General features: G+C 47.7%; 2 protein-coding genes across 2 annotated transcripts in view; both read right to left on the minus strand.

Moving 5' to 3' along the window:
- LMTK3 (lemur tyrosine kinase 3) lies at nt 1-27628 on the minus strand. The gene is made up of 15 exons (XM_066630362.1): nt 27541-27628; nt 23018-23151; nt 22529-22679; nt 20720-20796; nt 20410-20528; nt 18776-18863; nt 16134-16282; nt 14987-15071; nt 13790-13911; nt 11236-11385; nt 6952-9392; nt 4653-5017; nt 4016-4127; nt 1442-1702; nt 1-17 (listed from the first exon to the last, which is right to left on the minus strand). The coding sequence occupies exons 1-15, from the start codon at nt 27626-27628 to the stop codon at nt 1-3; spliced, it is 4359 nt and encodes a 1452-aa protein (XP_066486459.1).
- The window catches only part of TNNT1 (troponin T1, slow skeletal type), a 504690-nt gene that overhangs the window by 312309 nt on the left and 164532 nt on the right, over nt 1-27849 (minus strand). The gene's annotated exons all lie outside the window — the stretch shown is intronic.

Genomic DNA, 27849 nt, shown 5'->3' on the forward strand with positions numbered 1-27849 from the left:
TCAGTTCTCAATTGGGTCTGAAAGAGAAGAGAAGGCGCTTGTTTCAATTATACTTATAGTGTTTGATGGTTGGTTTATTCATGGTCTTGAAGTCATCTGAATGCTTTTTTTTAATTGGAAAGGTGGTTTTAGGGGGGAAAAAGTGTCAATTAGAAACTGATGAATCCAGTCACCAGCCTAATTATATGGGAGGGAATATCCATGTTAGAGATGTGTGTGGAAGATTATCTTCATATGCAGTCTTTTCCTCCTGCCACAAACATTTTTCTGGGATACCACAGTCACCACAGGCTCAGGAAAACACTAGCTATGACATCAGGAGACCCAAGATTGGGACGATATGCACTGGGGCTGTGATTTTCACTGGGAAAATGATGTAGTGCAGTGTTTTCCAAACTTTTTAGCACCGGGACATGCTTTTTAAAATGACACTCTTTAAGGACCCACCTAGATTTATCAGACTTTTTAAAAAGGAGATCTAGAAAGAAATCATATTGTATTTATTTATAAGTAATAATCAGAAAAAGATCCTCAAACATTTATCTCCCTGTTTTTACACTTGCTTGTAAACTGCAGTAGTGGAGCTCTTTGCAGGGTAATAGGTGCCCTTTGGGCTGAAAGGCAGAGTATAAATCTAATAAATAAGTAAAATAAATAAATTAGCAGCTACAGTGTATGATTTTTGAATAGTCTCAGGGCTTGAGGCAATTAGTAATCTGATCTTTCCATCACTCTTTGGCAACCCACAAGAAAAATCAGATCACAACTCACCAGTGGGTCCCAGCCCACATGGAGGACACTGATGTAGAGGAATCCAGGTCAACTGGTGGCCTAGCTTTGATCTCTCTCTCTCTCTTTCTCTCTCTCTCTCTCTCTCACACACACACACACACACACACACACACACACACACACACACACTAGTTTTAACAAAGAGCAGGCCCTATTACAGGTCTTCTGATGTCTAATTAGTAGTACCCTGACCATAGGCAAGTTTTCCACAGAATATTAATTAGTAACTTGAGTTGTAATTAATGTTTTTCAGCCAACTACCTTTAGGATCACATACATGTAAACACACACACAATGCATAGCTCTTGGGGCACAGTAAATAATTTGTAAAGTGTTCAGTGCCTTCATTTGTTTGTTAAAGTTTAAACAACAGGAAAGACATACTATTGAATTTTCATGTCTTAAAATATTTACAAATATTCCAGTAAAAATCACTTCTAGCTAAAGCTTTGAATGTGTTTGAAAATAGCACTGAAGCCGCTTCCAACTCTAATTCTATACCATTTTTCTGAGAAAACTTTGCTGAAACACAACGGGGCTTGCTTACTTCCAAGTAGACAAGTTAAGACAACTTAACAGCACAGTAAATGAAGCTGGTCTGGCAGCCCCATTCCTTGGATAAAAACCATGCATCCCTCTGCCCACTTACCAGCCGTGGGTCCCAGTTCGGTGTCACAAGATGGAGAAAGATGCGGTTCCAGGGCAGGAGAGACAGTGAAGCGAGAGAACCGTAGGGCATCAACCAAGCTAGACTCGGCCCTCTTGGCTGTTGGCAGCATTGCAGGGGCCATGGGCACCGGTGAGGACATGGCAGGATGGGACTTGGCGGAATTAGGGTCAGACACCATGGAGACGTAAGATGGATTCTGGGCCATCAGGGGGAAATCATCGTCCCACTCAAAGCTGCCACCTGAGAGGGTCAGGAAAATTCAGCAGGGTAAGAAGGACAGCTAAACTAAGAGCCAGCATGTTACAGGGGTAAGAGTGTAGGGCTGGGGAAACTCAAGTCTCCACTCAGCCTTAAAGCTCATGGGATTTTCTTGGACAAGTCACTATCTTTTAGCCTCACCAACCTCCTCCTTGGGGAGCATGTTATGGACAGTGGTAAGCAAATATCAGTAGAGTCTTCTCCAACAATATCCTGACCACCATTTTGCCTTTAACAAGACTTCTCAGGCCTGGTCAGACTTACACCAGCAAAGCATCTGGCACAGATCCAAGTAGATGCATTAGAGGCCATGTAGGCCTCTAATGATAGGCCTAGATAGGCCTCTAATGATAGGCCATGTAGAACAGGATAAGTAAAAAAAAAAATCTATTATTTCCTTTTCCAATCCTGTATGGTCTCCAACTGCCTAGAACAGGGGTGTCCAAAGTTTTTGGCAGGAGGGCCACATCATCTCTCTGACACTGTGTCTGCGGCTCGGAGAAAAATAATTAATTTACATTTAAATTTGAATAAATTTACATAAGTGAATATATTAAAGATGAACTGATATGAATGAATGAAGGTCTTGAAATAGCTCAAGGCCTATAAAAGGCCTTGCACAAAGCAAGGCTGGCCTTTCCTCTGCTGCTACTACTGCATCAGAGATGTGAAACAGCAAGCAGTGGAGGAAGCCCTCATCCCACAGTTCACTTGAGAGGTCAAACAGTCGCCCTCACAAGGAGAGCAGTTGCATTGGGCCAGTGTGGGCTCCAACAAATCTCTGGAGGGCCAGAGGCTCATTGGAGACTGGGGGCTCCCTGAGGGCTGCATTGAGAGGCCTCGAGGGCCGCAAGTGGCCCCAGGGCCGGGGTTCAGGCACCCCTGGCCTAGAAGGAGCCATTTAGTTATGTTTGAGCACTTGTTTACAGCGTACATGTGTACATGACCCCAAGACATGCTGACATTACCCCACAGGCCTGTAGCTTTAAGAAGGTATTAGACAACTGCATGGAGAAGAGATTGATCAATGCTATTAGCCATGAAGGTCAATGGAGCCTCAAAGGCAGTACAGTTATGGATGAGGAGCAATGACAGGAGAGGGCTCTTGCCCTGTTCATGGGTATTCCAAGGGGCCACCTTGAGAAACAGGAGGCTGGGCTAGCAAGACCTTGGTCTGATCCAGCAGGGATTTTCTTCAGATCCTGCCCTACCCTGAACTCTAACCCCAGAACACTTTCTAAACTAGTAGTTTGAATTATGGCTGGTTTGCTAATCCAACCCAGCAGTGCTTGACACCCAGAGGCATCACATACTGCCCCAGCTCCCAGGGCAGCGACATCACAACATCACATGGCATCGTGATATCACTTCCGGGTTCTCCCCGGAGTGGCAGGCGTTTGCTGGGGCAGCTTCATACCCCTATTTCTTCTCCCATGAAGGCTCCCCTTTGAAGGAGAAAGGGGTGTAAAGCTGCCAACACCTCCTCCATAACTAGGGTGGAGACTGAGGGGCATGCACCACCCCCCTTGGCATAGTGACTTGGGCAGGTGCCCCTCAGGCTCTGCCCTAGTTACAACTCTACTGATACCCACCAAATAATGGCTAGTGTGCCACAATAAAGACAACAGACAATAAAGGACATCAATCTGCTTCCATTAGCCTCTAATGATTAGCCTGCAGCCTGCCTGCAGTCTGTCTGCCTCCCAGCATTCTTACTTGCCTTCAGCTTGACCACCCGGCAGTGGAAGAGAGAGTTTGGGAGTGTTTCTAACTGAAAATCCCAACCCTCTTTCAGGGAAAGTGTCACCTATAACTTCACTTTCCCACTGGATGTGAAAAGTCAAAAGATACTTTTGTCCTATGAACTGCCCTTCCCTGGGCATCCAAGACATGAAAGTAGACTGAATGGCATCCCCTCTCTCCAATCTGTGCCCCCAGATCAATTGCTTCAAGGTACCGCTGGCCCTGAGCTTCTCTGATTTTGCTCCACCTCATCCTTTTCACACCAAAATCCAACAGCAGTTATTTTGCCCCTTAGGAGATGAGGCTGTTGCCAAGACAGCACCTGCTTTTTTTGGGGGGGGGGGGGGTCCTAAGTACAATTCCCTGCAGCATCTCCAGCTGGGGCTGGGAAAAACCCACCACCAGGCAGTTTAGACAACACTGAGCCAGGTGAACTACGTGCACTTCCTTTCTGGCTATGTACAGCTTGCTCATTCTCAGTTTGGCCTTCAAAGACTGGTGGGGGCTGGGAAGTTCTCAGTTGCTCCCCCTTCTCCCTGCTGCGATACTCACTGAAACCATCAGCTGGTGGGAAGACATCAAGACTGGGCTCTGCATTGGAGCTGGGAGAGGAGGCGTCTCCATCTGGGGCTCCCTGAGAGCTCAGCTCATTGGTTGGTGTCTCCTACAGACAGAAGAACAAGGTGATGGTAGAGCCCCCTGCTTCACTTTGGTTCCTCCCACATTTGCTACGATTCCAGGAATCTTATGTTTGTGTGCATGCCCACTCCTGGCTGTGGCTTGCCCCTTCTGTGTGAGACCTCCAAGCTACTGGTGTGCCAGCTGCTTGATGTCATGGAATGTTTGCCGACTGCTCAGGAGGAAAGTGTTACTCATCGAATGTTGGCAAACTGCTTTTTTTTTCTGGGGGAAGCTTTAAAAGGCCTGCGTGACTGGAACCGAACCAGGTCCTGGAAGAAGTGTGTGCCATGTGGGGAGGGAAGGAATCTGCAGCCTGGAAGACTGCGTGGGAAGACATATAAGGATATTAAGGGGGGAGGGAGGAAAAGAAGGACTAGAACTAAGATGGCTGCAATATGGACAGAGTAGGCAGCCAGCTTAGAAGCAGGGACCAGCGAGAAGAAGCCCCTCTTCACACCCACTGGGGCCCAGCTGACCCACTCTCAGCCTGGCCTGCCTCACAGCTCACCTGATCAAAGAGGTAGACGGTGACATCATCAAAGAAGGAGACCATCTTTCGTTTGCGGTCAAGCTCAGCAGCCGCCTCTTCGGCCGAGCGTGGCGACTTGAGGAGGCCACGCAAGTTACGGGCGTCGTCACTTTCAGTCACCACAATGGGGACGCCCCTCCCTCCTCCTCCAGCCAAGCCTCCTTCCTCTTCCGCATCATCTTCCTCTTCATCCTCCACTGCTAGGGCAGCCTCTCTCCCTCCCAGGGCCGGCCCCTCCCCTAGGGCAGCTCCTTCCCAGAATGGCCCTTTCCTTCCCCCACCAGGTGGGGGAAACGTTTGCAAGGCCAGAGGGGGAAGCGACAGAGACAAGCGGGACAGCTTGGCTGGAGGCCAGGAGTCAGAGACAGAGGCGGAGGCAGGAAGAGAGATGGGGTTGAGGAGCCAAGGTGCAGAAGTCAGGAAGCGCGAATGGCAGGGGACCAAGGCAACGTGTGAGGGGTTGGGATGAAAGAGACAGAAAGAGAGTTATTCCATTGAGAAATTGACCCTGGCATTCTTGCCCGCATGTAACTTCTATGTCTCTCCTCCACACACACCAGCCTGGCCTGATGTCAGTGATGGCCTTTGAACTTAAGGACCGACCCACAATAACCTAGTGGCTCACGTGCCAGGCATGGAAACAGCCCTCCCCTGTTGTTCTCTGCCCAACAACCGGTATTCAGTGCCTCTGAACATGGAGGTTCTATTCTGCTATCACAACTAAGAGCCAATGAAAGACATGACTTTCTTTAGTCCTCTTTTAAGCCATACGAGCCAGTGGCCATTGAAACACCATTATTTCCTTTTCTCTCTCCTGAATCTACTGCCTATTAATTTAACAGTGTGGTCTTGAGCCGGTAATTGTGAAGTGGGGGGAGGAGAGTAAAAAATTATTTCCCTTTGCTTTCTTCACGCCATATGCATTATTTCTGCCATGCTCCCCTTTGGTTGCCTTTCTTCGAAGCCAAAAAGCCATAAATGCTCTAGCCCAGGGGTGTCCAAAGTTTTTGGCAGGAGGGCCACATCATCTCTCTGACACTGTGTTGGGGGCCGGCGGAAAAAATAATTAATTTACATTTAAAATTTGAATAAATTTACATAAGTTTACATAAATGAATATAGTAAAGATGAACTTCTATGACTGAATGAAGATCTTGCAATATCTTAAGGCCTATAAAAGGCCTTAAGATATAAAAGGCCTTTCCTTTGCTGCCGCTACTGCATTACAGACATGAAACAGCAAGCAGTGGAGGGAGCCCTCATTCCACAGCTCACGCAAGAGGTCAAACAGTTGCCCTCACACTGAGAGCAGTTGCGTTAGACCAGTGTGGGCTTCAACAAATCTCCAGAGGGCCAGAGGCTCATTGGAGACTGGGGGCTCTCTGAGGGCCGCATTGAGAGGCTTCGAGGGCTGCAAGTGACCCCAGGGCTGGTGTTTGGGCACCCCTGCTCTAGCCATTCAAAAGATTCTTGAACACCCCCCACCCCCAAGCCTTGACTATTTCAGTTGCCTCTTTCTGTACCTTCTTCCCCTCTGCAATATATTTTTGAGATGGCGCAGTCTGAACTAAACACAGTCATTCCAAATGTACACATACTATTAATTTCTATGTTAAAAAAAAGAAAGAAAAAAAGACGCTCAAACTTTATCTCTTTCTATTTAAACATGCTTGCAAACTGCAGGAGCTCAGTTCCTTGCAGGGCAGTTAGCAGCTATCTTGCAAACTGCAGGAGCTGAGCTCTTGGCATGGTAATTAGCAGCTACAGTATCTGATTTTTCAGTAGCTGCAGGGCTTGAGACAATTAGGCCCAAATCCTAACCCACTTTCCAGCACTAGCAGAGCTGTGCCAATGGGACGTGTGCTGCATCCTGCAGTTAGGGGGCACTCACAGAGGCCTCCTTAAAATAAGGGAATGTTTGTTTCCTTATCTAGGAGCTGCATTGCTCTTATGTCGGTGCTGGAAAGTGGGTTAGGATTGCGTCCTCAGTTATCTGATCTTTCCATCAACCTTCGGCAAAACACCAAAAATTAGGTTGTGATCCATCAGTGTGTCCCAACCCACAGTTTGGGAATCACTGTTCTATGGACATTAAGAAAAGTCACTTCTGTTGCTTGTTTGGTTCATCCCTCACTTCCCCCAGGAAACACCACTGAAGTTCTGAGATCTTGGGATGTGCGTTGAGCAATGGTCTCCCAGAAAGTTCCTTTTCTCCCACTTCCTCCCTGAACACTGTCTCTCCCTGTTCTTGCAGCCCAACCACGGATGGGACCCTTACCTTTGATATCTTCACCTGCATGTTGGGCAGGGACACAAGGTTCCTGCTCCTTTTTGGGCGGCTCAGCTGCTACATAATTGTCTTCTTGTAAATCTTGCAAACCCTCCGTGCCAGGCACTGCCACACTTTGGGTCTCCACCTGGCTAGACTCCTTCCCTCCTTCCTTGTTTCCTTCCTCCTGTCCTGGCTGCATCTCTTCAAGTTCTGGACTCTCCTCCTTGGTTTGCTGCTGCGGCTGCTCCACTTCCACCATTCCTCTGTCTTCCACTCTGCCTGGCTGTTGGAGGTCCGCTGCATCCCCATTGTGACTTTTCTTGGCCTCTTCTTCTTCGTCAGTCTCCTCCTGCCCCTCTTCTGGTTCAAGAGTCCACAGCCTGAGAATGGCCTGGTCCTTCAATGGGGCGACTGGAGAAAGCCTCGGTGTTGGCTTCCCTTGACTGTAGAGCAAGTTGCGTGTGACGTTCTCTCGCAATGTGACCAACAGTTGCTCCTTGCACACTTGCACCACAAAGCCTCCATCCACAGTGACCTTCTCTGTGGGTTCCTCTGTTTGGTTTCCTTTGGTGCCTGGAGCTACCACAGGTTCCACTTCCCCATCAGAGAAGTAAGCAGAGTCGCGATGAGGGGTTGCTGGTCCCAAGCTCCGCCCTACCTCTTCCTCTAGCTCTGCTCCTTCTTCACTCACTGACAAAGTAAGATCACTGGTAGACTGGGAGATAGGTGTGGCTGGGAGTTTTCCGGAACCTTCTTCAGCCTCGACTTCTTCCTCTTCACCAGAAGGTGGGGGTGGGGGTTCCTCTTTGAATATGAACTCAGGTGAGAAGGTGCTTTCTGTTTCATAGCCACTGTCACCGAATTTTTGACCTGGTGAAGAGTAGTGGGATGCTGGGCTGCAGACATCTGAGGAACTGGTGTTAGAAGGAATGTCCAAGGAGTCCACTGAGTCTAGGGTTCCCCTTTGTCGATCTGGTGCTGCTGGGGAGAGGCTTAGAGTGACCGGACCAGTGGAGAAGCCATCAATGACTTCGGGGAGGATTGCAATAGTCTCTTCATCATTGCTCTCAGCCAGAGTGGACAATGGTGGTATCTCTATAGGGACAATCACATTGCAACAGCCAGACGACATGGCTGGGAAGGGCGATCCGGGTGGACGGCTGCTTCCCCCACCTCTCTGCTTTGGGTAGTCTTGAAGTTCATAGGTCTTCACAGCTGCACCCATGAGCGGGTCGTAGAATTCGCTGTGCTCCGCGCCATCCCCATCAGAGTCTCTAGAGGGCAGCAGAGGGCAGTCAGAGAGTGAGCCACGCTCCACTTTCAGTGAGGAGTCATCCTCTGTGCCATAGCTGTCCCGGTGAGGACGCCGCAGGGGTGGACCATGGTTGCTCCAACTGCTCACCACATCCCCCCGAGGAATGGCACATGTGCAACGCGCCCGACTGCACAGTGGGCATGGCAGAAGGTTGCGCCGACCTCCCCCGACGCTGCTGCCACCATCATCCGTGCTGCTGCTGGAGCTCTGGTCCTCCATCAGTGACGGCTCCTGTTCCCATGAGGGTGACCCCTGGAACTCCGAGGGGTCCCCGGCCAGCGTCTCCCCTGCCCCTCGTTCCTCCATCATCTCAGCATCCCAGCTACGTTGCTGGTCCTCCAGCTCACGATACACAGTGAGTAGGGACTCGGCTAAGAATGCCTCCCCCCCAGTTGTTGGCGTCTCCGTCAGCGACGTCTCTTGGATCTCGCCATCCACGCGGAAAGGGTTGCTGTCACCGCCGCCGCCTGCCAAGAAGGGGTTGGTGCTGGGCTGCTCCTGTGACCGATAGGGGGCGCCATGGCAGTCCCAGTCTGAAGGAAAGAGGGGTTGGGGTGGTGAGCCAGGGCTGGGGGCACAGACAGGCCCCTCGCTGCTGCCGTGATCCTCTAGGCGAATGTAATACTCACTGCTGACGGAGGGGCTGCGAGCACTGATGACAGGCACCACACTGGGAGTCTCCAGGCTGTGGCCGCGCTGTGCTGACTGCTCATAGAATGGATTGCTCCCAGGCACAGCCAGCCCACCATTGCTGGAAGGGTACTCTGGTGGGGCCGAAGCGGGGCCTTTCCAACGCCCCAGGCGAGCCTTCTCCCACATGTATTCAAAGTTCAGCCCCCCGCTGCTTTCAGTCACTGTCAGAATGTCATCCATGTCCCCACCATGGAACCCGTCTAGCAGCGGGTAAGCTGAGATTTCTTCTGAGGAACGGCGGTGGTGGACGGCAGAAGAAGAGGAGGCGGGTGGCGGCGAGGAGCTGCGCTTGGGCTTCAGGGCACTCCAGCGCCACTCAAAGCTTTCCTCAGCCTGGGCATTGGAGCGCTCGTTCAACAGGTAGCTCACCTGCAGGTGCAGCTCTTCCATGGTGGGGCGATGGGAGGTGGGGAGCCAGCAAGACTGCATCACCTCATACCTGCAGCAGGGCAGGGATGGAGGAAGGATAGAGGAATAGTCGGAAAAACAGGCAGAAACAGGAGAAAAAAAAACAGCTGGGGGAGGGAAAACAGCCTGAAAGTACAGGGGGGGGGGAACACAGGAACATTAAACGGGGGAACACGGGAACATTAAAAAAAACCAACCAGAAAGATGCTGCAGAAAGAACAGCCGGAAGAAAAGAACAGTTAGAAATCACTAAAAAGACCAGGTGAAGTTAGAAATGGAAGCTGGAAATAGAGGGAGCCTGTATAGCAAGAACAAGCAGAAGAACCATCAATAAGGGGGGGGGGGAGTTAAATCAGAGATGTCTGAAAGCCAGCTGGAAGCCTTTGACAGACAACAGGAAGAGCAAGCAGACATGAGAAGAAGCAACAGCCAGAAGACAGGAAGGATGGTTGGAGTGTCAGAAGAGCAAAAAAGAAGGGGAGAGATGCCAAAACAAGGGAAACATCCCTAAATGAAAAACTCTCTTGGAGAGATGAGAGAATCCTTGCATTGAACTGAAGGAACCTGACCGCAAGCAGCATCAGAAAGGGTTACGGCCATTCTGTGGGACTCTCAAGCACAGAGGTTAAATTGGCCTCTCTCTTTCTCTCCCCCACTCACTTTTTTAGTATTCCGGGTCTAGATGTGCTGCAGCACCAGAGAGGAAGGGTGCCCAGCCTTGAAAACAAAATCTTCAAAGAAAGGAAAATGTCTTTGCTCCTGTTTGCCCCTTTCTATATCAAGGGCTGCTTGAGATCCTGCGCTTGTCATTGAAGGGGCAGCAGCCTGCTTCAAAAGAGTTTTGCTTGTTTTCAAAGAGGAATGATGAAAGAAAAACTTTTAAAAATGGTACACAAAAAGGCATGGACCTGAAGAGAGGAGTTGTGTATGACAAATGATATCACCGGCATGATGGCAGGGGCACCACCCCATCGAAAGAAAGGATGTAAAACTGAGGAACCAACAAAAAAAAAGAGAACAGATAAAGACAGGTTTTCAGGAGAAGAGCTGTGAGACAGGAAAGAACAGCTGGAAACACAAGAACTATTGGAAACTGGTCAGGAAGGCAGTTTAGAGCACAGAAATAGCCATTCGAAACAAAAAGTACAAGCCATAAAACAAGCTGTAATTAAAGGGGAAGCTTTGCTGTAGAAAGGGCCTATCTACATTACAAATTTATATCCACTGTATGCCAATTGTGACAGCTTTCCCAGGGAATCCTGGGAGTTTGATTCTGAGCATTCTTAGGGGACTGCTGTGCTGAGTTTCTGGAGCAGGCAAGTGTGGGGGAATGACTGTTAAACCAGTTTAAGTCTGTGGTGAAAACGTGCCCTTAGAAGACTATTTGAAGCATCAGAAAGGAAAGCCACGACTGAAATGAAGCAGCTGAAACAACTGTTGAAGGGATAGCCTGAACAGAGAAAGCTTGGGGGGGGGGGGGAGGAATTAATTCACAGACCACTAGTGCAGCTGAAGTGATCTCAGAAGATCAGGCAAAGAAAACGCGAAAAGACACATCAGAACCAGAGGAAGATCTGTCAGAATGAGAGGAAAGGGAGAGAAATGGGTGGGCGGTCAAAGGAATAGTATGGAGAAACAAAGGAAGGGAAAGATGGAAGAACATTAGGAGAAACAAGAATACGAGGAACAGTTTTAATGCATGTCGCAAAACCCTGAAGATGAAAAAAAAACCATGAACTACAGGAGACAACAGATGTCAAGGATGGAGCCCATCTGTGAGGACGATGTCCCAGCCATTGATGTGTCTTGTCCTCTTTAGATATAGTGCCAGACCGTAGAGACTCAGCTGTAGGTTTGGAAGAAGTCCAACTCACCAATAGTCCGAGTAAGGAAGCTTAAGGCGGGGCTTGGCCAGTTTCATCTGTTGTTCCTTGATGACAAAAGTCAGCACCTCCTCATCAGAGAGGTGCCGGTAAGGCTGGGAGCCAAATTCAAAAAGTTCCCAGATGGTCACCCCCATGGACCTGGCAAGAAAGCAGAGAGATTAAAAAAAGAAGGAGAAATAAGAATCCAGCCCAGACCCAGAGACTCAAATCAAGGCATAAGTGGGGGAAGAGAGGGAGCCACCTCTTGCAGCTATGGTGGAAGTGTGGTCACCTCCTTCTTTCTTTTAACATTACCAATTTAAGCATCACAAAACCAAAACTCAACCCAAACAATGAAGAAAATGGCATCCTGCTGAGGGTTACATTTGTACCAGGCCACAGCCCACAACTCTGTTTTCAGTAGTACACTGGAGCTATATCATTGTATTGAGCAAATGGAGAATGCATTTCCTTCACCATTGATCAACTGCAGCCTTGTCCCTCCCCAGACCTCTACTGTAAAGGGCAATGACAGCAACTGTAGCTTAGACCAACTACTCCTGCATAGCCGGCAGAGTGTGCATCGGTACTCAGTACTGGATAGGGGCACCTTTGCCATGCGCTCACTGAAACGAAAGCATAGATTCAACATTTTCCTTCTCCAGGTGCCCTGATCTGGTGAGGCGAGTTGAATGGCTACCTGGAGCCTTTTCAGTGATGGTGCCTCATCTCTGAAATACCCACTCATCACCGATTTTGGAAGCCAACTCACTAGATTCACCAGAGCAAGGGAATAATCACTCTGGTCCCCAGATAAAGATATTACAATCATTGACTGCACCAATGGTGCAGCTGCCGGGAGCTCATTTTCCCTTCTCGGCCTGACAAGATTATGCCCTGACTGCCACTGGCCTCAGGGAATGGAGAAACATGTGGCCAGAGGAGAAAGAGCCTTTGGGTTGTTTTTCATTATTATTGAGTAATAATAATAATAATAATAATAATAATAATAATAATAATAATAATAATAATAATAATAATAATAATAATAATAATAAAGAAAAGTTATTATTATCAGGATCATCTTAATAAAAAAGGGGGGGTCATAAATATATAACATGCTGAGAGCTGTCTTGAGTGCCTCACCTGCAGAAGGGGAAAAGCAAAGTACAAATATTTTAAATAAACAAACAATATTTAGGTGCCAAAGAACAGTATTTTATATTTAGATTAAGACGTTCTTATTTAACAAAGCTTTTTCCTGACTGCTCAGTTGTTTTACCATTTGATGGTTCTTTGTTATTGCTGCTTGAGTGACTGCTTGTTTCCTAATTGATTTTAGTATTGTAATTGCTCATTTATATTTAGACGGCCATACATTGCACTGGAGATATGGCAATTTAAAAAAGCAAAGTGTACATTGTTTCAATTACACAGACTTTCACATTCTGATTCTGAGGAGCACTTTAAAAAACTATCTTCAAATACAAAATAGTATTGATAGATTATTAAATAAAATATTAAGTATTGATTTGCAAGAGTCAAACCTTTCTATTCTGTTTTTTTCTTCCCCTAGACACCCTAAAGCCAGAGGTTCCCAAAGTGTTCATCTTGATATCCAGGAGTATAGCAGGCTGCTTGCTGCCTGGCAGTGAGACCACAGCGCAACACTGAAGACCACAGAGCAGAGGCTCAGCTCAGCGGGCAGACTCCATGCACAAGGTTTGCACTGCTGGAAGGCCCACCCACTAGTCCCAAGCCTCCTACCCCCATTTTCAGGGTCACTCCATGGTCTCCAACCTGGAAATAAGTGTTGTTGGCAACCTTCAGTCTCGAAAGACTATGGTATCGCACTCTGAATGGTGGTTCTGGTACAGTGTCTAGTGTGGCTGAAAAGGCCGATTCAGGAGTGACAATCCCTTCCACACTGGGAGCAAGTATAGTGTGTCCTTGGTCTGTCTCCCTGGCTATGGGCCTTCCTTCTTGGGCTCTTTGCCTCAGTCTGCTGGCAAAGTGTCTCTTCAAACTGGGAAAGGCCATGCTGCATAGCTTGCCTCCAAGCAGAACGCTCAGAGGACAAGGTTGCCCATTTGTTGAGGTCCACTCCTAAGGCCTTCAGATCCCTCTTGCAGATATCCTTGTAGCACAGCTGTGGTCTACCCGTAGGGTGCTTTCCCTGTACAGGTTCTCCATAGAGGAGATCCTTTGGGATCCGACCATCGCCCATTCTCACGACATGACCAAGCCAATGCAGGCGTCTCTGTGATGACATAATCACCACTCATTTCCAGGTTCCAAGCGCTGTGTCAGTAGCACGAGGGCTTTGCGAAGGAGGTACATTTGGGAACCACTGCCCTAAGCCAAAGAACATTCATAACTAGGAATGTTGTAAAAATCCTACAAATTAACTAAGCAGAAATACATTTAAATTTTTTGTCAACAAATTCAGGAACATTTCCTGGAGAGTTTTCAAGTCACATTTGCTTCAGCTGTAGCCCCACGAGAAGCTGCATCTGTCTATGGCTCTGACATTGCAAAAGGTGTAGAGCTCCTAAGGACCCACCAAACATTGCTTTCCTTGGTTTGATCTACAACCATGAGGTTTCCATGCATTTCATCCAACAGTTCCGGGGCAACCCAGCGCAGAGGGATCCAGAGTCGGTCAGGAGTGATGTAATAGTCTTCCTACAAAACAGAAACGAGGTGTGGTGCTGGAGGAAACCTGACATTGTATATACTTCCAACATTTTGCAGATGAAAATAGGGATATTCTTGTGTGTCGGTGCAATCTCTTGGGGACCGTGCCCCAAGCAGGCAGGTGGGGATGGTCACCCAAGTGACTGCCCCACACCCGTTCACACCTACACTTAGAAAAGCAGGCAAAGAGAACAATTCAATTTTTTTTTAAATGTAACAATAATATAAAAAGAAATTAAATTTACTCCACAAGGCACTGAAGGGACATATTGATTATTTGTCAGCATCTTCCTTACCTGCTGGAAATCATATACACATTTTCCTGGGAATAAACCCCACTGAACCCAATGGGACTAACATCTCAGTAGGCACACATATGATTATGATTATGACCGCCTGGGGGAAAAAGGTGTCGTGCCACTCTCTTGACCTGGTTAAAATCTTGAGGCAGGGAGAAGAGGAGGAGAGAAACCTCCATTGTTTCTCTTTGGGACATGTAACTGTGATTTGTGGGGGCTAATTATCATTCTCCTTTGATACTTTCCCTGAGAACGCCTTCTTATGAACAAGTTTCTAGAACTTTCGGGCGTGGTAGTTTGAAATTATTTGGCCTGCCTGATGTCACTAGACAGTAGACTAGAGGGGAACTAAACAACATCAAGAAAAATAATTAGAAATGAGATACTGCAGGATTTTCAGTGGTGATAGGATGCAACTCCACTGCCCTGCCAGGTTCCCTGGACCCAGATGCACACACAAAACTATTTGCCGCCTGGCTCTCAAAATGCAACTGTTCCCATTCTACATCCAATTGCCTCTCTTTATTTATTTTAACCCCTGGACTGGTTTCAGATCCTTTGAAAACCTTTAGCTTGCAAGCAGAACAAACAAACATGGGAAATGGGTTTCCTGGGCACAATGTCATTCTGACCGCAGAACGCGAGTAATATTTGTTCAGAAGTTGTCATTTCTGGTTCAGAGCACAAACACAATCCTGTTCCCCACTACTCCTACCAGAAATACTCAGTGAACGCCTTATGAAACACCCAATCCCTCCCCTCACCTTGTAGTTGTTGTGCGATAGGCCGTAGTCTCCAACCCGTACCGTGAGGTCAGAGGTCAACAAGCAATTCCGAAGTGCCAGATCACTGTGGAAGGGTAAAAAGTTACAGTCACTTTTCTGGACTCTTGACTCGGTCATATTTTTGTCAATCTTACCCTGTTTTTACAACCCTAAATAAAAGAATTCACATGTTCAAAAGGGGAACTGAGGCTGAGGGATTCTTTACTTGCTCAAGACCACTCAGTTTAGTCTAGGACACAGCTGGGAGATCTACTTCCTCAGTGCCTATTCTTCCTTTCTTTGCAAAATAACTAATAGTAATGAGGATTGTTCTGTAACTCAGATGTCTATTTCCAAGAAACAGAAGCTCCTGCACTTAGCCTGCCACTCTCCCCACACTCTGCTCCCTCCCCTCTACTTTTTCCAATCCAGGAAGTGGAAGGAGGAGGAGGAGGAGAGAAGGAAGAGCAGTGGAGGCAAGTGGGCAAACAGACACTGGTGTCCCCCACCAAAGAGCTACCTGAGCGTCACCTCAGCCAACTTCATAGATGCACGGGCCCTGCTCCCAAATTTAGAGGTGTTTTTAATGCACACCTATGCATCAATAAACCTGAGGCAGGCATTCCAAGGTCTGGGTGCCACCACAGAAAACCTCTGTTGCCCTCAGCTGTGTAGGTATCCAAAGACTCAGCAGAAGATCTTAACATTTCAGTAGGTTCTGTTACAGATTGGCTACCTCCACCTACCGCCTGATATACACAATAAAGAACATAAGGTAGGTCCTGCTAAATTAAACTAAAGACCCGTCAGTCAAGTCCAACATATTGTTTGCCACAGAGGCCAACTAGATGCCTCAGGGAAGCCCACAAGCAGGGCAGGTATATACAGGTATACTGTTCTTTTTGGCACAACAACTGGTATTCAGTAGTGGGCAATCTCTGAACCAGAGGCTCCATAAGTCCATCATGGCCAACCACCACTGTTAGATGCATCCATGATATTTTCAAAAAGCACCTAAGCCAGTGGCCACCACATCACCCTTAAGACTTCTTGATTACCGGATCCTGCCCTTCCTGAACTTTTTTACGATGGGCCACATTTCCCTCCAAAAGAACCCAAGAGTCCAGCTTCCAGCCCCTGCTCCTACCTGTGAATGTAGTTGTTCTTATGCAAGTGCAGCACTCCCAGTGTGATCTCATAGGCCATGCGCTGCAGTGTGCTGAGATCCCGGGTCAGGAGGTCAGGGGTCATCCCATCCGCTTTGCGCTGAGCTCGAAGGTAGCGTTTCAGGTCTCCCTAAAGAGGTGAGAAGACGAACATAATAGTGAGCAAGTGAGCAATAGTGAGCACGTGAGCAAAGTAGCTTGGGTGCAGAGACACTAGAGCAGGGGTGCTCACACTTTTTTGACTCGAGAGCTACTTTGAAACCCAGCAAGGCCCGGAGATCTACCAGGGGGGAAGGAAGCGTCTGACAGACACCCCCTTTGATGTATGGAGCCCCTGCTGGACCAGGTGAGAGGAGGCCCACCAAGTCCAGCTTCCTGTGCCCCACAGTGGCCCACCAGGTGCTTCAGGAAGCACACGGGAGGCCTCTCCTCTCTCCCCACCCCACATACTGGGGGCAGCCACAGGTCCCCCCAAGAGGCACATGCCCAGCCTTGCTGCACTACGGGGGGGAGGAGCTCCCCACTCCCCGCCCCCCCAAACTCTTTGTGGCTGTGCCCTGAGACCAGCAGGGAGAGGGAGGCGTCGCAGGTCCTCCTCGGAAGGGGCGGGGGGCTTCCCCGTTTCCATGGAGAGGGGCTGCGTGTGCAGGCGGCAGGGGGGTCATCTCACCTGTCAGCTCCGACCGAGGGACTGGAAGGGAAGGGGAGGGTCACTCGGGGCCTCCCGCGGCTACCACCATCAGAGCGACTCCATCTCGCACTCCCGCCCCCTGACGAGCAGCTAAAGTGTCAGTTTCAGTGTCAGTTTAGTGTCAGCTAAATAATCACTAGACGAAACTGACATATTAACAGTTTGGAGAGACAGGGCTCCGCGATCTACTCATTTTGCCTCGCGATCTACCGGTAGATCGCGATCTACCTATTGAGCACCCCTGCACTAGAAGATCATCCAGAATTTGGCACATGAAAATATCTGTTCATAAGAGTCGTTGGCAACCTTCAGTCTCGAAAGACTCTGGTATCGCGCTCTGAATGGTGGTTCTGGAACAGCATCTAGCGTGGCTGAAAAGGCCGATTTGGGAGTGACAATCCCTTCCACACTGGAAGCTAGTGCAGTCTGTCCCTGGTCTGTCTCCCTGGCTATGGGCCTTCCTTCTTTGCCTCTTAGCCTCAGACTGTTGGCCAAGTGTTTCCAACCTGTTGAGGTCCACTCCTAAGGCCTTCAGATCCCTCTTGCAGATTGTCCTTGTATCGCAAGAACATTGTTCATAAGAACAATAAGAATAAAAGAATGGTATTCAATTACTGTATCTACCTGTATATAATCAAGTTGCCCGACTCCCTCTGCTTTTTAAAAATATCATAGAAGATGCACCTATTAGTGAATGGATATTAGAGGGGATGATTTATTTATTTGAGGAAATTTATATCCCACCTTTCCTATGCCGAAGCAAATGCCCAAGGCAGCTTACAACACACCATAATAAAGTACAAAGTATCATAGCAGGTTAGAAGCATTTAAAACACTAATTTTAACATTAAACAGAGAAACATAAAAACAAAGCAAGACCTAACACATATTGCTGAGCCACTGGGGGAACAAATAAGTCCAGGGAGGCAGTCAAGTCACAGCAGTATTTCAGAGGCATAGAGGGCTGATATCTACTCAGCAACCAAATGCCAGACAAAACAAGTCAAAATGTTTTGAGCCCTCACCAAAAAGCCATGAGGGAGGGAGTAAATTCCCCTGGAAGGCAATTCCATAGTTGTGCTGCCACCACAGAGAAGGCTTGCCCCAAGCTGCCACCCCTCTCACTTGGGGCAGAGGCGGCACTTGTGGGTAGCCCCCTTAGGTGAAGGGGTGGCCTTAGGAGTGGGCTGGAAGGTATGGAAGGAATTATGGGGTACAAGGCATGATGTGTATGCACAACCTCCTGATTTTAGAAATGGGTTATGTCAGAATGCCAGATGCAAGGGAGGGCACCAGGATGCAGGTCTCTTGTTATCTGGAGTGCTCCCTGGGGCATTTGGTGGGCCGCTGTGAGATACAGGAAGCTGGACTAGATGGGCCTATGGCCTGATCCAGTGGGGCTGTTCTTATGTTCTTAACTACAATTCCCAGGAAGCCTTGCAGGTCTCTTGTTATCTGGTGTGCTCCCTGGGGCATTTGGTGGGCCGCTGTGAGATACAGGAAGCTGGACTAGATGGGCCTATGGCCTGATCCAGTGGGGCTGTTCTTATGTTCTTACCTGGTCTTTCATATAGCCTGGACCCAAATAAATGGAGGTCCTTAAAGGTTAGAACTAGCACATTGAATTGGGGCTGAAAGCGAATGGGCAGCCAGCATAGCTGCTGAAGCAGTGGTCCAACAGAGTCATGTCATCTAACCTTTGCAATCACTCAAGCCGCCCCATTCTCCCCTAAATGCAGAATTTATTACTAATTTATTACCACATTATAGATATGAAATTTGGATTTTAAAGCGAGGAGCATCCACACGCAAACCTGATATCTGGCTTTGGAAAAAGGAAGTATATTTTAAATACACAAACACTTGGAATCCGAGAATCTGAGCGGGGGATGGTTTTCCTGCCCAGATTCATTTTGTCTGAAGTTCACTCACCAGCTGGCAGAATTCCATGATCAGCAGGAAGGGGATGGTCTCTGTGCACAAGCCAAGGCATTGCAAGATGTTTGGATGCTGGAGGCTTCTTGGGGGGAAGGGGTGGGCAGTGAGAGGGACAGAACGGAGGAGGAAAAAGAAGGCTGTTACTACCACGGCCTGTCACTGGAAATTGGTTTGCCGCTGTTCCTCCCAAAGAGACGGCAACTGTTTTTCCCTTTAAGGCTGCGGTTAAGAGTCTTGACTGACAATCAGAAATAACAGAAAAATAAGTATCGTTTGATCAATTAAGTATGAAATGATAAAAAATATACCAGGAGCAAAGATCAAGCAGAGACTTGATTTTTATTAATTGTTCTCTTTCTTCTTCTTTCACTGTTGCATACTCTATGTGACTACTTTTTGTTTCTGAATACTCTGGCTCCCCCAAGTTATGGACATCCAAGTCACTGATGACTGCACTTGTGCAGGTTCAGTACATTCTTTGGGACTGCTTTCATGCAGGCACAATAGCACTAGGCCAGCAAGAGCTGGATGTTTCAGCCTCGGTACATTTCAATTAACGTACAGTTCCCTGGAACCTGACCTGTACATATGTAGAGGGCGGGCAGCCCAATCCTATGTAGAAGGTGCACTGGAACAGGCAGGAGGTGGCTAGAGGGCAACTCGGGATAAGGGATATTTTTCCTCTTATCTTGTGTCAAGCCCCAGTCACCCCAATGGGGCTATACCATGTAATGCTGCTTGGGCCAGGAACGGGGGAGGGGTTAGGATTCAGCACAGGCTGCCACAGCCTGTCCCACCCCTCTCCCAGGCCCGATCCACCTCCTCCGACCACCCTCCCTCCACCCAAAACACCCCATCCCATCTCTGTTACACCCTCCCTCCACCCTCTCCTACCCCCTGCACCGGCCTGCTTGGGCCGGCACAAACTTACCCCCTTCTGCTGGTATGGAGGCTGGATCTGGCCTCCAGGAGTCAACACGGCCCTCTGCACTAGCCTAGCTGACTCCCAAACTGGCACAAATGTGCTTTGCAGCATGTCCATGACACTCAGGAGCTGGCATAAGGAGTCAGTGCTGGTGCCACAAACAGTTATGATTGAATAGGATTGAATTTGGATTGAATTCTCTTAGTGGAATATACAATATTTTTTCTTAAAAGAACAGTCAGCGGGTACCCCCAACTGTAATTCAGACTGTCAGTTAGCACTTCTGTGACCCATAAACCTCCTTACCAATGATAATCACCCAATATCTTATTAATAATAGATGAGAATTATTAGCCTTGTTTCCCTGCCCCTTGTTTGTTTGGGTTTTGTTTTTTTTTAATCCAGGCCAGATAAGCACACAATCTCCAAGGAAGGAAGGAAGGGTGGAAATATAAATAAAACTGAAGTTTCTCAAAATAGCTAGGCACGAAAAAAGAAAAGCAGAGCTAGCCTGTCTGCTACTTTTCGCCCTTCAATATTGCTGGACTTTATCTAGCATTAAAGGCACAAGCTCCATATCTTAGCAGCTGTAGTACACGCAATGAAGAAGAGGATGTGTCCTGGAAAAAGAGGACATCTAGTCACCCTGTATGGGGATCCTTTGCTCAATACTTTTCTCCTTTCAGTTGCTCATGCACCTTACCGATATGGTTGGGCCTCTGACAGGAATTTTCGCTGCTCCAGTGACCCCGCGCTCACCCGTAACTCTTTCACTACCACCTGCGCAGGGGTAAAATCAGAGAATATCTCTCCCAGAATAACCTGTGAAACAGATAAAGAGGAAACCACAATATTACAATGACGGTTCTCCATATCTCTAGTGTTACGTCCATAACCAACTAGTTCCAAATCAAAGCCAACTCTCTCCGCAGAGAAATAATGCTAATTCCCATTTTCCAAAAGCCTATTTCTGAGCTGCTACCCAAGAGGATTGGAAAAAAGATCTCACTCACCTTTCCAAACCACCCATTTCCAATCTCCTGCAGATAACTGAGGTGCTGTCTGCTAAGTCCCAGATGTTTCACCAGATCTGAAAGGGAACCTGAAAGTCTGAGTAGAGCAAGTCAGAGACGTCACACCAGACCTGAAGGCTGCGTATTCCACTTCATTTTAATCAAGACTCCCACTCCAAACCCAAAAGCTATTGGACAAAACTGGGTTTTGAGACAAGCTAGAGAAGTTTGAGGAGTCCCTAGAAGTCAAGATTTCTAAGGCAGGCTCACACACCACAAACACAAACCAAATTTCAAATTGGTTTAACTGCCATAGCACACACCAAGGCACCCTGTGACCTTTAGTTTTGTGAAATGGGTAGCGGGGGCTCAACAAAATTTCCTCCACATTTTGACAGAACTAGAATGCCAAAGTTGTCTGAGAGGAGTCATTGCAATAAAATGCTTTGAAAATGGTTGTGTGAATGTGCTCCTAAAATGAGGATGAGACAGTGTAAGCTAAAAGAAGAGTGAATAAGAGACAAAATTCCTGGGTTCTCTAACAATGAGATCGAATGGTCTTGAGATGAAGCGGTGGTGGATGAGAACCAACCAGGACTCATTTTATCTGGGAGAAGTGAGCTTAGGGGCCTAGGGCAGCCCTTAAGGATTATGAAGCAAGGTTCTGAAACAATATTAGAAAAATTGGACTTCTTCTGCAAGCTATCTCTCTGTCCACAGGCACTATTGAATAATCTAGCATAACTGAGTTTCTAGATACCCTTGTTACCATTGGTCAGAACCTAGCTCAGTATCTGAAATACTTCCAATGTACGATGAAGATCAGTCCCTATGCCATGGCCAAAATTGGCAGACTCCACGACCATCACAAGGACAACGTCAGCTGGAAAGAGAGCATCCTCAGAAGCCTCCTTCCCAGTTATATTGCACTAAAAAAACAAATCCTAACCAAATAATGTATAGCTGAGGGTCCTGGAAGACTAGGGCATGGTTCTGGCTGAGATCAACCAACAGTAGGCAGGTAAGGAGTTATCAAAAGAATTTATCAAAACATCAAAGGTGGGCTTGGTTGGATAATAAGTGGAGAAATGAATAGACTTGGAAAAATGACTTGGGTGTTGGAAGTGCCCAGGTTGGGCTGGCCCATAGATGATGCAAACAACACAGCTTGCATCTAGCAACAGGTTGTGAGGAATACTGAACAGATTTTGATGCCTTTAACCCCAAGTCCGCTGCTGCTGCCTTCCTCTAACCACCAGAGATGGAGCTGCTCCAATTCACTTCCTGCTCACTAAAAGCAAGCAAGAAGCTGATCAGGAGGCAGCAATCCAGTCCCCTACTCCTTTCTTCAGTCCTTCCTGAGCGTGTTCTGCATTTCCTGTTTTATTTGAAGAGACCACACATGGAAGGAGTAAGGTAAAGGGTCACTGTCATGAGTGCATGCCCCCCCCCCCAAAATCCACGCAGAAAGTGGCAATCTGTTTCCCTATCCCCTTACTTTGCTCCTTCGTCATACTGCCCAATTAAATAAAACAGGAAGTGAGGAATGTGCTGAGATCACAGCACATCCCACACTTCCTATTTTATCCATTGGGACCACATGAGAAAGGAGGTAGGGGATTGCTGCCTTTGGTGCAGTAACGGTAAGGAGATGGGTGGTGGACAAGGAAGAAACCAATTTTCTGCATTGGCCCTTTGCTAAGGTGCAATTCATAGCAATAACACAAGCAGGCAATTAACGGTAAACTTAAAAGCAAAGCTAGTGTGGAAGGATGAAGAGAAGGGTACTACCACCACTCCCAATCTTACCTGTTTTGGGCATCTGTTGGTTAGAGGATGGGAGAGACACCTCAGAGAGGGGCAAAATGTAGACATCTGGGATAGACTGGGAGGAAGATGTCTCCTCGGCAGGTGGGGTGTATTCTCCAGAATATTCCTCTCCATCTGGGTTCTCAAATTCCTACCGGGCAGAGGTGAGTATATGAAAAAATGACATGAGTTTTTAAGAGATTCTGAAGACACTTCTACACAGGTATATGTGTATCTACATGATGCCCCGATCTGCCTTGCTGCCCTTTGGCATGGGAATCGATCAACATACCCTTATATCCACAAGCTTAGGAACTGGTAAGTCCAGAATGCTGTAGTGTAAATGACAGCTTCATTTAACAAACAAATGCAAACCACAATCCATGTCATTTAGCATAATAAAGGATTATTATTATTTTTTTTAAAAACTGCCCAGACCTTTTCAGAAAACAAAGCATGACCACCTCACCTCCCCACAACCTGGCTCACCTTGAACCCCACATCGCCCCGCTTGCAACACAGGCAGGTGAGAAGGAGGAAGATGAAGGCCAGCAAGCCTGAGCAGGAGATCAGGACCACAGCATAGGGAGGGGCCAGGGGAGTCCGACCCTGGGACAGACCATCTGGACAAAAGATGGGACAAACATTCAGAAACAGTAGTTACCTGAGGGATCCTTCAGTGGGACTGAAATATAGCTAACAATAGAGGATAGAGGTCAGAAATGGGGAGATGCGTCCTTGACCCCAAGATGGAAACTAGGTCTTAGTGATTTGAATAAGTCTAGTCCATCCCTCCCTCTCCACAAACTTCTTCTGCAATGTACTGTGCTACCCAGGGCTGGCTCAAGGCCTCCTGACACCTCAGGCAGCACACCAAATGCCCACCCCCTTATCTGATTATATGCCAGCCTCTGCTCCTCCTACTCATTCATGTTCTACCTCAGCACTCTCCTCCTCTCCACATTTCCTCGTCTTCTCTGTACCCTTTTTCCTTTCCCAATCCAGGGAGCGGGAACAGAAGGAGGGGCAGTGGAGGCAAGTAGGCTGACTGAGAAAGGAACCCCCACCTGTCTGCTTCCTGAGGCAAACGCTTCAGTTGACTTCATGGATGGGCCGACCCTGGTCCCAGCTACTTTCTTTCCACGAATCCTGGAAGTTGTCTTCTGCTGTGTCAAATCACTGATCCATCTAGTCCTGTGGCTCCCAAACATTTTCAACTGGTGGCTCCCTTGATCTTTGGGGCCGTGGGCCACACCTCCCTATTAGGGTTACACTCCTATACATTGTATTTCCTATACATTGGGGATTTTGTGAGGATTCCGTGGCTTCCCCTGGCTAGTTTCCGCAGCTCCCTGGGGAGCCATGGCACACAGTTTGGTAACCACTGATTTAGTCCAATATGATCTAGTCTGACTAGAAGTAGCTGTTCACCATCTCAGGCACAGCTCACCTGCTACCTGATCTCTGTAACTGGAGATACCATCAACTGAACCCAGGAATTTCTACATGCAAAGTCCCTGCACTACCAATGGGCCCTTCCCTAAAAAATTTTGCTCCCATTTTTTTCTTTCTCTCCTATACAGTCCTCCCTTCCTCTGCCACCAGACACAGGTTTTCATACACTTTTTACTCTGTCTCTCTCCCACACATGACTGCATCTATCCCATCCCCTCGCCTCCTCAATTCACCTATCCCAGTGGTTCTCACACATTTAGCATCTGGACCCACTTTTTAGAATGAGAATCTGTCAGAACCCACCAGAAGTGATGTCATGACCGGAAGTGACATCATCAAGCAGGAAAATTTTTAACAATCCTAAGCTGCAATCCTACCCACACTTACCCAGCCATAAGTCCCATTTACTATCATTGTTAAAATAATATACATAGTAGCTTGTGTGTCCCCTGGGGGCTGGGGATAAGAATAGGCCCTCAGTTTGGCTGTACTTGTCGTAAGAGGCAACTAAACAGCCACCGGGTAGATGGGTCTCGTCAGCCTGGGAAGGCAGCTCATCTGAGAGAAGGAAAACTCTGATCCCAAACCTCCACTGCCTTGTGGCTACATCCAGTTATGGAAAAGGCTTCAGGAGTCAACCTCAAGGCAAAATCCGGAGCCGGAGTCCCTGAGGCAGTTCATGGCTGAACACAGTCACATTCTGGCAACTCCTGCGACGCCGCTGGAACCAACCGTATTGGCCTCTACCTTTCCATTGGACCATTTCAGCGACGTGGAGAGGGGGGATTTGCTGCATGGGTAACAGCCTATCCTCCATACCTACTTTACCCAGGCTTTGCGCACTGGAGAGGACACTCTGTTCCAGAACCACCATTCAGAGCGTGACACCATAGTCTTCCGAGACTGAAGGATGCCAACACCAGTAGCTTGTTAAAAGTACAGGTCTGTAATATTTCCCCAAATGCAGTCACATACCATGGTAGCATCAAGTCTAATATATTTATGATAAAATATTGAAATGAATGGCAACCCACCTGAAATTGGCTCGCAACCCACCTAGTGGGTCCCGACCCATAGTCTGAGAAACACAGAGTTCTATCCAATGCCTCAAAAGCAGGACACCAAGTGGACACTGTGAAGACAGGTTTTGGATCTTGGCTAAAGAGTCAGGATAGTGCAAGTCTACACTACAAACTTTTATTTTTCTTTAACTCTCATGACTTCCCTGCAAGCAAATCCCAGGAACTAGAATTTGGTCAGAGACTGGAAAATTCTAGCCTCTTACTTTTTTAAAAGAGTAATTCCTGGTAATTTTAAAGGGCAATCCCCTTTAAAATTTGGGATTGAATCCCTGTTGACTCTGGCTAACAGACTTTCCCCCCCCCCCCCCCAAAATCAACACAATTCCAATATGTCTGTCTGTCTCATGGACAGAAGGAAACAGCCTGATCATCTAAGGACAGCCTGGCAACTAGCCTGTCACAGCCAATGGACTTTTACCACTGCAGCCAAGGGATCTCTCACAATCCACCACAATTCTATCACACAGTCATTTTTATTTGCCTCAAGATAGTGTGGCCACAGCCTCTTCTAAAAACCCAGGTGGCCCTAATTAGGCTAAGCCTGAACAACTTAGCCTAATTGGAAAATTCCCCATTTACTTTTGGGCTTCTTTGCCCACATCTGCTCAAAAAGGCAACAAGACAGAAGTTCAAGAAGTTCAGTTTGCCCAAGCCTGCCTGTCCTTTCCATGACATCAGAGCAGTTAAGCCAATGGCAGACAGAGAACCACAAAACCTCTGCGTGACCAGGCTGCACTGTGGGATCAGACTAGATTGACCAGAACGGGATAACATGATCATGGTAGCACACACAAAAAGGGAGATGGAATATGGATGTAATAATGGAGAGCAGACTGAATTTGCAAGACAGAGAAAGATTACTTTGATTCTAAATCATTGAGAAGCTTTCAAGTTACAAGAACATTTGGTGTGACAATCAAAGTCCGGGAGTCTCCAACAATGAAAGAGTATTCATTAGCTATCTTGTCAAGAATAAGTTTGAATTCACATAGTCCTTTGGGAGGTGTGATTGAGACAGTCCTCATGGTCTGTTCTGGCAGATTCAACAACGCTACCGAAATCACAGAGAGGAACTAATACTTGTTTTTTATTACTAATATTTGTTATTGTGCATGTATCATAAGATATAAGCCCGCCAGAAGAGCCTTGCTGGATCAGACTAAAAGTCTAGCAAATCCAGAAACCTGTTTCCAACTGTAGCCAACCAGATGCCTAATGGCTCATGTACATCACCACTACCACATACAAATCTATGAGATTGCCCCCATTTTACAGATTGGAAGTTTAGTCTGGGTGACGCTGGCCTGAAAATTCATGATGTAGCTGAGGAATACTCCATGTTTATCAGAGCCATCTCCAACACTGTATCCAGGGGATGATGATGTTTGGGGAATGACTGTAGCTCAGGGGTAGTGCACATTCTTGGCGCACAGAAGGTCTCAGGTTCAATCCTTGGCTCTAGGTAGGGCTGGGAAATAACCCTAGGAAGCCACTACCAGCCCTTGCAGACAGTATTGAACTAGACGATGCAGTGATCTGACTCAGTACAAGTCAACCTCTCCTGTCCTGTCACTTACTTTCACCCCTCCATTCCCAACAATGTGCACCCATCTCTACATGCTTTCATCCAACCATCCATCTCTACGCCTCATAATGCATTCTTCTCCCCACACACCCACTTCCTACTCTTTCTTCCTACCCCTGTGCACAAACACCATTTCATCCATCTTTCCGCCTTTCCATTTCCCCAAAAAGCTCTCCTGCACCCTCTCTATCCCACACACCAGCGCTTCAAGCCCTCATCAGCCCTTACACCTAACCCTTCCAAGTACCCCATAACATTCTCTCACCAGACTCCTGTGCCAAGACGCATCAGTATTGAGTCATGCCACTCTCCCCAGATGGCTGTCAGACCAAATTCCGCTTCATGCTCTTGCCACAGACCTCCTAAGTAGAGACCTCACACCCACCTCGTGCACACACGCCCCTGGTTTTCTTCACAAACAAATACTAATACCATATGTCCATTGCAATGTCCTCATCATTGACCATGCCATGTACAAAAAAATCTGCTCTCTGCATTCATTCTTGTTGCCATTTGGGCCATTAGGTTCCCCCAACTCCCACCACCACCACCACCAAGGGGAGGGTCAGGAAAAAAAATCCCATCAACCTGCAACCTCTGCTGCTGCTTTACGCAACTGACGAAAGCCAGCATTAATTTGCTCTGTACAGGAATCCCAGCCTTGAGACAGGAATGTAGAACCCAGACAACACCACCAATCTCTCGTCTAGGAAGAAACCCACCCACCCCCCTCTGCCCCACATTGTACCCACCATGTACACAAAAGGGGGTGGTCAGGTTTGGGCAGGTCATACAAACAGGTGGTCAAGGATGATGGAAGGGAAAAGAGACACCAGAGAGATGGCCGTCACCGAGGGAATGGCAAACCTCGTACCCTGCCAAAGACTCACCGTTTTCCGAAGGCGCTGCCAAAGCTTTCTCTGGGTTGAAATATGACATGGACGCAGCCAGGAGAAGGAAAGGGCCTTGTCTTAGCATCTTAGGGGGAGTCTGGAATCATGGAGCAGGAAGGAGGGGAAGGAGGCAAGGAGAGGTCAGAAGACACAGGTGTGGAAGGAAATCAGCCAGCCAGCCACCACAGCAAGGAGAGCCACAGTGGGCTTCAGTCATCAGAAATGATAGAATGGAGCAGAAGACGCCAAGAACAATGGTGCCCAACACATCGTGTCACCTGCATCCTTAAGGCAATGTGGCTGGCG

The sequence above is a fragment of the Tiliqua scincoides genome, chromosome 5, assembly GCF_035046505.1.
Source record: "Tiliqua scincoides isolate rTilSci1 chromosome 5, rTilSci1.hap2, whole genome shotgun sequence".
Lineage (NCBI taxonomy): Eukaryota > Metazoa > Chordata > Lepidosauria > Squamata > Scincidae > Tiliqua > Tiliqua scincoides.